The 15,288-nt window shown below is 41.7% G+C and overlaps 1 protein-coding gene across 3 annotated transcripts in view; it reads left to right on the top strand.

The window, feature by feature from the left end:
- Positions 1-15,288, top strand: part of LOC140313416 (serine/threonine-protein kinase VRK2-like) — a 28,968-nt gene that overhangs the window by 11,569 nt on the left and 2,111 nt on the right. For all 3 annotated transcript variants that reach the window (XM_072391511.1, XM_072391512.1, XM_072391513.1), the window contains 3 exons: positions 1,711-1,831; positions 4,965-5,023; positions 11,610-11,779. In XM_072391511.1, coding sequence (XP_072247612.1) covers positions 1,711-1,831; positions 4,965-5,023; positions 11,610-11,779 — 350 coding nt within the window. The remainder of the gene's footprint in view (positions 1-1,710; positions 1,832-4,964; positions 5,024-11,609; positions 11,780-15,288) is intronic.

Raw genomic sequence — 15,288 nt, 5'->3', positions numbered from 1 at the left:
TCACATCTGTCACATGCTCAGTGTGCCAATCTTGGTGTTCTCTGGCAAATACCAATCGCCCTGCACAGTGTTGGGCTGTAAGCGCAAGCCCTACTTGTCGGGCCCTCATATCACCCTCATGGAGTCTGTTTCTGACAGTTTGAGCAGAAACATGCATATTAGTGTTCTGCTGGAGGATATTTTGCAGGGCTCTGGCAGTGCTCCTCCTGTTCCTCCTTGCACGAAGGAGGAGGTAGCGGTCCTGCTGCTGGGTTGTTACCCACCTACGGCCCCCTCCATGTCTCCTGGTATCTCCTCCATGCTCTGGACACTGTGCTGAGAGACACAGCAAACCTTCTTGCCACAGCTCTCATTGATGTGCCATTCTGGACGAGCTGGACTACCTGAGCAACTTCTGTGGGTTGTAGACACCACCTCATGCTACCTCGAGGGGTGAGAGCACTAATAAATGCTAAAGAGACCAAAACGTCAGCCAGAAAGGATGAGAACAGAGAAATGGTCTGTGGTCAACACCTGCAGAACCACTCCTTTATAGGGATTGTCCTGCTAATTGCCTCTCATTTCCACCTGTTGTCTGTTCCATTTACACAACAGCAGGTGAAATTGTTTCACAATCAATGTTGCTTCCTCACTGGAAAGGTTGATTTCACAGAAGTGTGATTGACTTGGAGTTACATTGTGTTGTTAAGGTGTTCCCTATTTCTTTTTGAGCAGTTTATATATGTGTGTCTATATATATATATAATATATCAATATATTTTTAGGACCACGAATAAGCAAATCATCAGCCTTGTTTCGTTAACATACATACATATATATATATATATATATATATATATATATATATATATACTGCTCAAAAAAGAAATAGGGAACACCTTAACAACACAATGTAACTCCAAGTCAATCACACTTCTGTATATATATGAGATTTGCTTATTCGTGGTCCTAAAATCTACAAACACTGTCTCCATCCTAGAAAAAGAGGTGGACGTGGGAATACAGATACCTGAGAGTGTACCTTGACATTAGACTAGATTGGAAAGGCAATACTGAGGCTATTTACAAGAATGGACAGAACAGACTGTACTTCTTCAGGAAGCTTAGTTCCTTCAATATCTGCACCTAAATGTTGCATATCTGCTATAAGTCAGTGGTGGGAAGTGCAATCTGCTTTGCAGCAGTATTAGACTAGGTGTCTCTAAGAAACCAAACTGTGTGTTGTTCTCTGGATTCTCAAAGTTGCGACACAAGGTACTAAATGTTAACAAGCTGTAAGGGTGTATCACGGATGGGGTCAGAAATATGTTCACAATGAGGGCTTCCGACATTTCAAGGCTTTACAACCATACTCTGTCTACAAGGGAAGGAAAGGACAATTTGTGTGTCTGGATAATGTCAAAAGCTGCAGATGTCTGTTTTTTTAATGATGAACTGCCATTGTGAAAACACACATTGTCACTGGTGTGTTAGTATCTCTTTTTGTCATATCACTTCAAAGGTCTTGAGTTCCCTTGATTGACTTATGCTATTTGTGAAATTATCATCAGTTATTTTTCCCTCCATTGAGAATAAAAAAAAACCACATGATTTTAACCAGCAGTTTTAAAATGTTAATGTAATGAGACTTGACGTGGCCAGGAAAGGTTTATTCTTCAAATAAGCCATCATTTAAAAGAACACGTTTGTATATTCTCTGTCTCTTTGTAGCCCCATCAAGACGTGGTGACCTTCAGATTTTGGGGTTCTGTCTTCTTCACTGGTTATGTGGGTCTCTGCCCTGGGACAATGTTCTCAAGCACCCCTCTCAGGTCCAGGAAGCCAAGGCCAGGTAGGTAATCACTTGCAACTTTTAAACGAAACAAACGTGAGAAGTACAACAATCTTTTTGCAGACGTAACACGGTATAAAACAAAATGGTAATTAGGTAGTATAGCTTTTCTCCATATTAGCTTTTGTCAGTGTTAATACTGTTGCCTTTACTAGCATAGAACATGCAGATACTATACAAAGCTGTATAAATCAGTCATTATGCTGCTTTCTAGCGTACACTATTTGAAAAGCTTGATGCACAACTCAGAGAAACATCACACACATATACAGTGGGGAGAACAAGTATTTGATACGCTGCCGATTTTTATGCCGATTTATTTGATACGCTCCCGCAAAACTTTGAGAATTTATGCCCGCACAATAATAGAAATGCATTGATTTTGTGTCTTCTCCCGTCCCGGGGGAAAAAACACATAATTTTATAGGCTATTAATAAAGAGATTCATGGACAATTGAGAAAATTCTCCAAATGTCAGACTTGCCTCGCTTTGTCTTTGTGCTGTAAAGACCTTCTTTGAGCTTCCTTTTCACATCATTTATTGACATCCTGTCGCTAGGATACATCCCGACAGTGTTGCCAGGTGGGAAATGTAGTATTATTGTACCAGAGACATAAAATGATCGTATTTTGAGGGAAATTATCGTGCACCCGTCATAACTACAATAACAAGTCTATTGATGCGCTATAGTCACTCTAGTGTTGAATAGCGTCTAACAGGCACTCATGGCTTTGCATCAGCAGTTGCGTTCGGCTAAATATCCTCCGTAAACAATGACAAGTGGGAACTAATAAGCCAAATCATGAGGCCTGGAGGCCACCTACTGTTAGGAACTTCTGAGGCAAACGCATGCACGTCACTCGTAGCTCACATAGAAAAGCACAATTGGTTTGAAACTTGTCACATGGAAATGGAAATGCCTTCAGGGTTCACAAAAAAATCCGACAGACAGTTGCGACAGGCTGATTACAACCGATTACAACCACACATTCACAAAATGGTCAAATTATCATATATGTGGCCTTTTTTGGGATTATTGATCGTACATCGTACACAGGGCAAAATTATCATACAAATACGATAATTATCGTACAAGTGATCTGGCAACACTGCATCCCGATCCCGCAGTGTTTTTTTTCAGCCGTCCGCGCCTGCCCGCAGCAAAGTTCATACCGCCCGCTCCCGCGAGATTTGAGTTGGGTCCCTCTTAAAGAACAACTAACAGGTTTGTGAGAGCCAGAATTCATACTGTTTGGTAAGGTATCAAATTCTTATTTCCTGCAATAAAATGCAAATGAATCATTTAAAAATCATTCAGTGTGATTTTCTGGATTTTGTTTTTGGATTCCGTCACTCACACTTGAAGAGCACCTATGATAAAAATTACAGCCATCTACATGCATTGCAAGTGTGAAAACCAGCAAAATCGGCAGCGGATCAAATACTTGTTATTCCCACTGTATGACCAGTTTTAGTGCTGTTAAAAAAGGACACAGTTGCTTGCTTTCAGATGTGAAACCGATGCAGAAGTACAACACTGCTGATGGACATAAGGTACCAGCTCCAAAACATATCTGGATGCCAAATTCAAAATTAATTAAAAAATATAGCTGCAAGCAGTGATGGGGGATGGGCAAGCAGCATGGCAGGCAAGCCTATGGCTGCTCAGGAAGGCATCATGAGTCCATACACCAAGTTTGGCATTGATACATCAATGCATCATAGAGAAAGGGCCTCACTTCCTGTTTGGCGTGGTGGAGCTGAGATTGATTGGCTGTCACAGGCAAACGGATTCGAAATTAAAAAATACACATAACTTTTATGAGGCTTGGTCTGAAGATTTCCATGTGTCAAGTCCTGAGGAAATCAGGCAATCTGAGTGACCTGAATTGCTTTTTGAAGGATTTTGATAAAATTCAAAATGGCGGAAAATCCAATATGGCACAAATGACGTCATAGGGTGCGATGAACTCGTCTTGATCCAGGGATTCCAACGGTACCTCATTTGTTAAAATTTGGACCAACGGGTCCAAAGATATGAGCAAAAATGCATTTTTGCTACATATAGTGTCCCCTAAAGGTCAAAGGTCACCGACATTCTTGGGCCTCTTAAAGAAGTGGTCATGAGTCTGTGTTAGAAGTTTGACTTCAAAAGATCAAACGTTGTATGGATTGTATTTGCAACCGTTGAAATTTTTTTAAGGTTTTCAACAAAATCCAAAATGGCGGAAAATCTAGTTAGGCAGAAATTGATGTCGTTTGGACTCGTCATGATTCAAGGATTCCAACGGTACCTCATTTATGAAATTTGGACCAATAAGTCCAAAGTTATGCAGCTGAATTCACTTCAAACTTTAGAGATTCCACTTTTTGGGCACAAAATTTCTTGACTTTGCTAATGACACTTTCCTGAGTACGTGTGCCAAATTTCAAAACTTTTTACCATTGTGTTCTAGGGACTGCCATAGACTTCAATTGCAGAAGAAAGTAGAAGAATAATAGGAAAAGCTACTAACACAATGGGTGCCTGCCCCCTCAAAAAAAGACAGAAAACTTCCCTCATAAAATATCTGGTCAATACATTTTTCCTACAAGTCATGTTAGAGTCATAACCTTGATTTACTCCTTCTGATCGGTGTACTGGTGGTCCTGCTGAGAATAATTTCCCTATTCAATAGATATTTGTCCTTAAAGATACCGACTTTCTACAGTCAGGTTTCAAGTAATACTTTTTTTTGGAGCCTGACCCTAGTGGCAGTCAGTCTTACTGCAGTTATATACTCGCTTCTTGTTTAAAATATAGATTTCTACGTGTTTATTAATGTTTATTAATATACTCAATTTTAAAGACTGTTAGTGTAATTTAACAACATTTTGAGAATTTTGAAATATTTAATGATGCTGTGCAATATTTTCAATATTTTATTCTACTCATAGGTTTACAATAAATTGTATACTGTAACTGTGTTGTGTATATATAGTTAAATACTAATAATTGAAAAAGTGTAGTCACCCAGGCAAAAGTGTTAAAATTGTATGGGAAAGTTTAGTTTGATTGGGGTTTAGCTCCTTCGTTCATGTCAAAGTGTTCTTACCACCTTACTGTTTTAACTCCCTCTACTGCTCTCTAAGACTGATGGATAATCTGCCAGACTCAGTGCAGCAGATGTCAGTGAGCGGGGCCAGCACAGGTAAGCCAAGGCTAAAGGGCTTCCTCAGGTAACAAAACATAATTTACTCTTTACAGGTTAAACTGAGAATTTGGAAGTGAGACGAGCAGCCTGTGGAGGGTACGGGAAGAATCTATGCAATCTTGTGCTCTTTTAAGTGAAAATCCACATTATGTTTATGTTTATGCATTTGGCAGATGGTTTTATCCAAAGCGACTTACAGGTAGTCAGATAGGGTAAGGGGGTCTTGCCTAAAGACTTGCCTTTCATGAAGGGGATTTGAACACAGGTCTGCCACACAAAAGGTGGCAATCATACCACTACACTATCCAGTCCCACATTCAAGTAATTCAAGTAGTGGGCTCACACACACAGACGTAAGCTCTTAAAAAACAATGTCCCTATATGTGCAGTGATAATTAAGGTATTTTTATTTTAAAAAGGTTCACCCATAGATAGAAAGTTTGGGTCAGGTTTGGGAGGGATTATTATTGCTCCTGTACATAAGATGACATTTGATGGGAGATCTTACAAGAACTGAAGAAGTTCTGTTTATGCTAAAATTCTGGAAATGTGACAATTCTTCTCTGCTTTTATTAATGGTACCTTCAGATATGTGGATATGCACTCATCTTTTAAGATAAAAGTTGCAATTATGAACTTTTTTTTTATATGTCAACATGCTCAATCCTGGAATAGCACTGTTGTTTCAATAGTAATGATAGTGTCATAATTTGCAGTCAGTTTAAATGTTTTCCCTCAAACTTAAAGTAAGGGCTTCAGTATAACTATTAGACTAACTATACCACTGGAGCTGAATGACAATAAATGTTGACTTTTAATTTTGAGCAGGGTTAGGGTTTATATCCAAAATAGCTGTGGGTCGTCCTTCTTGCCCCAGTAGCCCAGAAGGGACAAGTCAAAGACTGACTCTAAAGCAGACTTTAATGTTTATTTGGGAGGTAAGTTAGTTGCGATTTGTTCCATTAGATAGTCATACTGGACCTATTCAAAGTAAACACAAGAAATGTGCTACAAAAGAAATTGGACCCAGTGAATAATTCCCTAAATTCAACAATTAATCTTCTAATACTGGCTCAGTACCTAATAAAATACCCCCTAATACCTATAATCCCTATATAGACCAGTGAGCAGTGCTGACCAACATGTCATTGGGATCATCAGGTGGGAACCTCCTTTCATCAGTGTTTAGTCTAGTTGGGCCCACGACACCTCCAGGAGACTAGACAGTGATCACTCAGAGTCACTCCTCTAATGCCAGCCATCACTGCTCCTCACACCACAACAACCATCTTTTCTTCTTCAGCCATAAGCTACCTCAGCCTCTCACCAACTGCACATCAGTCATAGCGGCGGCTTACTACCACACAATCCAGTCACTACTATGTATGTGTATATATATATATATATATATATCTATATATATTTATATATGGAATAGAATAGAAAAATACTTTATTCATCCCCTAGTGGGGGAAATTCAGAATTAGTCAGGTAGCTCTATTTTTTTTTTTTCAATATTTACAATGATTGTATATTAGAACAACAACAACAATAATAATAAATGAATACAGAAATATATTTAAGAAAAACATGTCAGCAGTCCCTGTTAAAAAGCCATATGGCTGAGGGGACAGAGGACCTTCCCGAACTCTTCTGTCCTGATGAGTCTCTCACTGCAGCTGCTCCTCTTTTCTGCCAGGATGCTGTGGAGAGGATGTTTATTGTTCTCCAAAAAACCCCCCCAAAAAAAACAGAATTTCCTTCTCATCCATTGCTAGAGTCTAGCCTTCTGCCTACTACAGAACTGGCCTTTTTCACCAGTTTGTCCAGACGCCTACAGTCTTTGTCTGTAGTACAACTCCCCCAGCAGACAGCAGCATAGAACAGTGCACTCTCAATGACAGTGTGATAAAACAAGCACATCATGTCACTGCTAACATTGAAGAACCCGAGCCGCCTCAGGAAGAAGACACGGCTCTGACCCTTCCTGTACACCGTGTGTGTATGTATACATATATATATATATATATATATATGTCCGCAGGGCATATATATGTAGAGTCAATCCCTAAATTATTCATATCCCCCTGACAAATTTTGACTTAAAGTTACTTTTATTCAACCAGTAGGTTTTTTTCTTGATTGGAAATGACACAGGCGTCTCCAAGAAGATAATAAGATGATGTACAAGAGGCATCATTGTGGAAAATAATATTTCTGAACTTTTATTTACATTTGAACAAAAAGTGGTATGTCCAAAATTATTCATACCCTTCTCAATAATCAATAAAAAAGCCTTTACTGGCTATTACAGTAATCAAACGGTTCCTATAATTGCTGACCAGTATCCACTGGTATTTTTACCCATTCATCTTTAGCGATGAGCTCCAACTTTTTCAGATTGGCGGGTCTCCTTGCCATCACCCTGATATTTAGCTCCCTTCGCAGAATCTCAATTGGATTCAAGTCAGGACTCTTGCTGGGCCACTGCAAAACATTGTTTTTATCCGCTAACAATTTCTTCTCCACTTTTGCTGTGAGTTTTGGGTCGTTGTCATGCTGAAATGTCCACTGGTGCCCAAGGCCAAGTTTCTTTGCAGACTGCTTGATGTTGTTGTTGAGAATCTTGATGTATTGCTCTTTTTTCATGGTGCCGTTTACTGTGATTAGGTTCCCTGGTCCATTGGCTGAAAAACACCCCCAAATCATTAGGTTCCCACCACCATATTTGACAGTGAGGATGGTGTTCTTAGGATTTGAAGGCTTCTCCTTTTTTACGCTAAATGAAGGATACATCATTGTGGCCAAACAATAACATTTTTGTTTCATCTGACCATAAAACAGAAGACCAGAAGTCTTCTTCTTTGTCCACATGAGCATTTGCAAAGGCCAAGCGGGCTTTTGTGTGCCTTATCTGGAGAAGTGGCGTCCTCCTTGGTTTGCGTCCGTGGAAACCAGCAGTGTGCAGTGTCCGTTGGACTGTCTGCCTGGAGACATTGCCACCAGCAGAGCCCAGATTCACCAGGATGGCCTTGGTGATGATCCTTGGACTCTTTTTCACCGCTCTTACTGTCCTTCTGGTCAGCACAGGTGTCACTTTTGGCTTCCTACCATGTCCTCTGAGATTTTCCACAGTGCGGAACGTCTTGTACTTTTTAATAATACTTTACACTGTAGCCACTGGAACTTGAAAACATTTAGATATGGCCTTATAGCCATTTCCTGACTCGTGAGTAGGTACAATGTGCAGCTACAGGTCCTCAGTGAGCTCCTTTGTGTTAGCCATGACTGTCCACAAACCAACTGCAGAGAGCTGCTGGCCACTCACCTGCCACTTTATTATGTACACCTGCTCAATTGCTTGTTAACACAAATAGCTAATAGCTAAACAGTAACTCAATGCATTTAGGCATGTAGAGGTGGTAAAGACAAGTTTCTGAAGTTCAAACCAAGCATCAGAATGGGGGGAAAAAGGGGATTTAAGTGACTTTGAATGTGGCATGTGGCTTGTTGGTGCCAGACGGACTGGTCTGAATATTTCAGAAACTGGATTTTCACGCATAACCATCTCTAGGGTTTACGAATAATGATCCGAAAAAGAGAAAATGCCCAGGGAGCGGCAGTTGTGTGGACGAAAATTATGTGAGAAGTCAGAGGAGAATGGGCAGACTAGTTTGAGATGATAGGAAGGCAACAGTAACTCAACTAACCATTCGTTACAACCAAGGAATGCAGGATACCATCTCTGAACGCACAACACATGGAACCTTGAAGAAGATGGGCTACAGAAGCAGAAGACCACACCGGATGCCACTCCTGTCAGCTAAGAACAGGAAACTGAGACTACAATTTGCACAGGCTCACAAAAATTGGACAATAGAAGATTGGAAAAACGTTGCCTGGTCTGACGAGTCTTGATTTCAGCTGCAACATTCAGATGGTAGGGTCAGATTCTGGCATAAACAACACGAAAGCATCGGTTCAGGCTTTTGGTGGTGTAATGGTGTAGGGGATATTTTCTTGACACACTTTGGTCCCCTTAGTACCAATTGAGCATCGTTTAAATGCTGCAGCTTACCTGAGTATTGTTGCTGACCATGTCCATCCCTTTATGACCACAGTGTACCCATCTTCTGATGGCTGCTTCCTGCAGGATAATGCACCATGTCACAAAGCTCATTTAATCTCAAACTGGTTTTTTTTAACATGACAAGGAGTTCACTGTACTCCAATGCTCTCCACATTCACCAGATCTAAATCCAATAGAGCACCTTTGGGATTTGGTGGAACAGGAGATTCGCATCATAGATGTGCAGCCGACAAATCTGCAGCAACTGAGGAATGTTTCCAACACCTTGCTGAAAGTATGCGACAAAGAATGAAGGCAGTTCTGAAAGCAAAAGAGGGTCCAACCTTTTAAAGCAAGGTGTACCTAATAAAGTGAGTGTATGTGCATAATACACAGTATATTACTAAATATTACTGAATACTAAAGTATTCACTACATTGATCATTTTTGTTATTTTGTTGAGATCAAGGAAGTGGTGTGGTACAGTGATAGGACGCAACCTGTGCAACAAGTCCAGTTGTGAGATTTCCTCGCTACTAAATTTTCCACAGTCAACTGTCAGTGGTTTTATAACAAAGTGGAAGCGATTAGGAACAACAGTAGCAACTCAGCCACGAAGTGGTTGGCCAGGTAAAATGACAGAGCAGGGTCAGCGCATGCTGAGGCGCATAGTGCACAGAGGTTTCTAACTGTCTGCAGAGTCCATTGCTGCAGACCTTTCAAACTTCAGGTGGCCTTCAGATTAGCTCAAGAACAGTGCCCAGAGAGCTTCATGGAATGGGTTTCCATGGCAGAGTAGCTGCATCCAAGCGATATATCACCAACTGCAATGCAAAGAGTCAGATGCAGTGGTGTAAAGCATGCCGCCACTAGACTCTAGACTAGCAACGAATTAGCTTCTCTGGAGTGATGAATCACCCTTCTCCATCTGTCAATCAGATTGACAAATCTGAGTTTGGGTTGCTAGGAGAATGGTCCTTGTCTGACTGCATTGTACCAAGACCTCATGAATGTGCTTCTGGAAGAATGTTCAAAAATTCCCATAAACACACTCCTAAACCTTGTGGAAAGCTAGCCCAGAGTAGTTGAAGCGGTTATAGCTGCAAAGGGTGGGTCGACATCATATTAGTCCTTATGGATTAAGAATGGGATGTCACTTAAATTCATATGCGGATAAAGGCAGATGAGCGAATACTTTTGCCACTATAGTGTGTACCCTATATGTATATCCATCCATCCATCCATCATCTGCCGCTTATCCGAGGGTCGGGTCGCGGGGGCAGCAGCTTGAACAGAGAAACCCAGACGTCCCTGTCCCCGGCCACTTCCTCCAGCTCTTCCGGGGGGACCCCGAGGCGTTCCCAGGCCAGCCAAGAGACATAGTCTCTCCAACGTGTCCTGGGTCTTCCCCGGGGTCTCCTCCCAGTGGGACGTGCCCGGAACACCTCCCCAGGGAGGCGTCCAGGGGGCATCCTAACCAGATGCCCGAGCCACCTCATCTGACTCCTCTCAATGCGGAGGAGCAGCGGTTCTACTCCGAGCCCCTCCCGGATGACTGAGCTTCTCACCCTATCTCTAAGGGAGAGCCCAGACACCCTGCGGAGGAAACCCATTTCGGCCGCTTGTATTCGCGATCTTGTTCTTTCGGTCACTACCCACAACTCGTGACCATAGGTGAGGATGGGAACGTAGATTGACCAGTAAATAGAGAGCTTCGCCTTCTGGCTCAGCTCCTTCTTCACAACGACGGGTCGGTGCAGAGCCCGCAACACTGCAGACGCTGCACCGATCCGCCCGTCAATCTCACGCTCCATTCGTCCCTCACTGTGAACAAGACCCCGAGATACTTGAACTCCTCCACTTGGGGAAGGATCTCATTCCCGACCCGGAGAGAGCATTCCACCCTTTTCCGGCTGAGAACCATAGTCTCGGATTTGGAGGTGCTGATTCTCATATATGTATATGTATATACATATATATATGTACATACATGCATAAACTGAACAGACCCCCCCCCCCCAAATAAAAAAAATTCCAAACTGAAGTTGGAACATTTAGTTGTGGCATTCATAACTGAAATAACATCTTTATAGAACATTATAAGTGTACAGAAATAATATGAAATGATGGTCCAGCCTACATCGAATCAAAATTATTGCAGTCTCCTCCAGTTACCCGAGGCATGGGAATTCGTTTGTAGCAATTAGACCGTGACCATGTATACAAACTTTTCATAGTTTCACAGTTGCATGCATGCATAATGTGCTCTATGCAGGGAAGTACGTGGTCAATGAGACCTTTGCTGCTGCATGACTCAAATCCCCATGAGATTAATTTATACGTCTATAAAATGCAGCATTACTGAATTTCCAGTCTGTCTGAAATACTGTCACTTAGTATAATTAAATTAAAGTCTGACGGCAGATGACAAATGTTATCTATTGACTTCATTTCTAAGACTACATCTTAACCGTTGAACTGTTGTCTTGATGTTGACTCTGTTCCCGTCTGCAGATGAGGTGGCTTCGTTTCTCCTTTATGTGAAAACTCTGGACTATCAAGATAAGCCTGACTACCAGCATCTCAAAGAGCTATTTGCCAGTGCTGTCAGTGGACGGCTTGACTTCTCCATGCCTGGAAGACCAGTAGGGTCAGCCACCAAGGAGATTTGCACCAGGGAAAAGGTGAGAATACGATAAAGTGTTGAATGGTGATTACTGTATAGGAGATCAGTTGTCACATTGGCCAGTACAGACATCTTGACGATAAAGAGCATGATCAGTACTGCATAAATACATCCGTATGCCTGTGATGTAAATGGTATGTGTTCAATTTAATGCTCAGATTGGTGTTTAATTAAGTAGAAAGTGTGTGCTAAAAGCAGACCATCATACATATTGCTTTATTCCAGTATGTACACATATCAAAGAATGAACATGTGTGCTTTGTGTAATTTGTTCTTTGTACAGTTTGTATCTCATAGCAATGAGAAGTGTGAGCATGTTGTTATTTGAAAAGGTGGATCACAGATGTTTTTGCTTACAGCAGAAATAGAGACGCTGTTTTGGAGAGAAATGTTCCTTCATTCTGTTCTTTTTAGTCAACATTAAAAAAAAACTCTTAACTCCAGAGTGTATAGATGTGATGGCAGTGAAAGAGAGGTTTAACCTGCCACTGATATTTCCTTGCCCCTAAAATGAGCAGATTAACCAAAGGTGGTAAGGTTTAAAGCTGGAGGGCCATGATTTTTCTTCATTTCTCCAGAATAACTTCATGACCCCAGGGGCCCAGTAAATACCCTCTCAATGGCCCAGTTTGAAGGAGCTGATGACACACTGAACACAGCACGAGTAATGTCTTTCATTTAAAGGCTAACCAAATAAATGTTAAAACTGCATTTATGTTAAAGATTACATTTAAATTTCCAACACAAAACTCATGAATAAGGCAGCAGTGTATTCGACATACAATACAAATTTTCAGAGGGACTGGAGCTTAAAAACTTTCTGGGACTTTTTTTTTTTTAGAAGCTAAAAGATTATCACAGTCCTGGGGCCTCATGTACAAAGACTTGCGTGGATTTCCTACTGAAACATGGCGTACGCTCAAACCCAAATGCCCTCCTACGCACAAAAATATCTGGATGTATGAATCTGTGCGTACGCATGAATCCAAGCACATTTAGTTTGTACATCCCAATCAACGTGGAATTGAGCGCACATCGGAGTACCTGACTCCTCCCTGCTCACGTCCCTTCTTAAATATGCATATCATAAAGGAAAAATAATGAGTAAGACGGGGAAAAAGAAGAACTTCATGAAAAGCGAAATAAAGGTGCTACTTTCTGAAGTGGAGGCGCAAAAATGTGCTCTTTGGCACGCTGTCCTCAGGCATAAGCAGCATAAGGAGTGGGTGGGACAGCGTGTGTGAGGCTGTCAATGATGTGGAGTCTGAGAAGCGCACACAAGCAGAGGTGAAGAACTGGTCCGACATTAAGGTGGATGTGAAGCAGAGACTGGCTGCCCACCGCCGAAGTGTGGCCAAAACAGGTGGGGAAGGGAGAAGATGGGCCCATCCTGTTTGAACAGAGAGTCGGCGCAACTATGGGTGACACTGCTCTCTCAGGGGTGGTGGGAGCACATGTGGGTGACTCTGATTACCCTCAAGGTAAATACCTGTATTTGTGTAACTCACAACAAACGCATTCATACAGTAACCTAGTGCATAAGCGCGCCGGAGAAAAGGTGAGGCTGATTAAGACATTTCACACTTTACGCATGGGGTTATTAACATTTGCACACAGAGACGATCAGGGGCTTGTTAGAAAGATCTGAAGTTTTAGTTTAACCAGCAAAAAAAACAGCAAGTTACTAACTTTAACCACCGACTAGTATTGATGCTGTGAAGACAGGATAGAATTTGGGGGCGCACATGCTCAATGCACGTCACGGGGAATAATATTAGGACAATTACATGAATAAAGTTACTCACCAAGAAGCCACCCATCACACACAGTGCCAGTTTGTAGTCTGTTCCCAACAAAGCTGTTATTGAGAATGTATGAATCGTCTGTTGAACCAGGGCACCTTACCACAATGTTGGTTAACTGCATTTGTGCATCACATACAATCTGTACATTGATCGAATGAAAATGTTTCCTGTTGACATATACAAATTCATCCTGTGATGGCGCTTTTATATCAATGTGTGTGCAGTCGATAGCTCTGATTACATTCAGAAAAACATCTCTCGCTGCAAATTGTGCTTCAATGTTGGCCTGTTTGAATTCGATATACCTGGCTGAGATGCAGATAATTCTGTCCCACTCGGCTGGCACGGCTCAGCTCAGGGTCGACTGGCACAGTTCCAATTGGTTGGCCTCTGCGTTGAGCTCCAGCGCCTGCCGCATCTCTGCACACAGTTTCAGGAGGATTGCCCTCTGGAACCTAAAGTGGCTGATGAGCCAGTCGCCATCATGTGCCAGCAATTCCTCTCCGTCTTTAAACATATGCTTTCTTGGAATTGCACCATTTACAAAGTCTTCCAACACAGCTAAAGGAGTCATTGTATTTTAATGGTATGCACTGCAACACTTTGCGCATGCTTTTATATCCACTCGTGTAATTACAGACACATGGGTGTGTTAATTGTTCATCAGTGTTATTTGTTCATGTGTCTCAGATGTGCACATCACTCAGTCTGAGGATAAATTGTGTTCACATTTATTTATCATAACAGTTTCCCAACATCACCTTTAAGTGTCGCCAAAGAATCAACAGCTGTAGAAAAGTGCATACGACAGCCATGAAGTTGGTGTGAGACACCGCACATTTCCACGGTCATTTCGCTCTTGATACATCTGATCGTTGACGTGAAAAAGAGTGTACGCCACTTTTTTGTGCGTACACACCCTTTGTACAGGAGGCCCCTGGGTGTTGAATTTTCAATCAGGTCTAAGGTTCAGGGTAGATTAAGCAAATTAAGCCCACTGACGTGTCACTCCACCCTGACAGTGACTTGCCGAAGCCTTGGCACTGCCTCACTGAGCATTCAGTAAATCGGTTGTATTAATTCAACATTTGTCCATGTTACACATTTCTGCAGGATTCTGCGTATTTTTCTTTATCTGAGCCATTCAGAGAACCATGTTTTATTGCTCTAAACCACATCTTGACCACAACCGCAGTTGCCTCTGTTTTCTTCAGGTGATGCAGTGCTCTATCCTGTGGGTCAGAATAGCCAAAAAACATAGTGAGTTTGAGTTCTTTTAACTCATATTCTGTCCATGTTTCACATTTTTGTGGTGTTTGGAGTCTGTTGTAAAACATAACGACAGTGAAAAGATCAGAGATGAATATGTTATTGCTCTGACTTCACTCTACTGTCACAACTGTATCTATTCTGTGTGGTTTCACTTTGAACCAGACTAAGCTGCATTCCCTTTGCAGAAACCTTTTAGGGTTCATTTTCCTTTACTCTCTCCATGTCAACCACAGCAAGCAGGGCTAAACAGAGTTCAAAGGAATAAATTTAGCCCTTAGAAAGCCTTGTTAAGGAGGCGTACTTTTGAGGTTTGGTGCACTGAAAATATCTGATTGGTTAAGTCCAGGTTAAGTCACTGCAGGACTATTTGCTACTGTTATTAAACATTTATTTTAGGAGCTCCAGAATGAATGAGTTGACAGAGATTAAA

Source organism: Leuresthes tenuis, unplaced genomic scaffold, assembly GCF_036924035.1.
Source record: "Leuresthes tenuis unplaced genomic scaffold, fLeuTen1.0.hap1 SCAF_8, whole genome shotgun sequence".
NCBI classification, from domain to species: Eukaryota; Metazoa; Chordata; class Actinopteri; order Atheriniformes; family Atherinopsidae; genus Leuresthes; species Leuresthes tenuis.
This window is presented reverse-complemented; position numbering and strand designations above follow the sequence as displayed.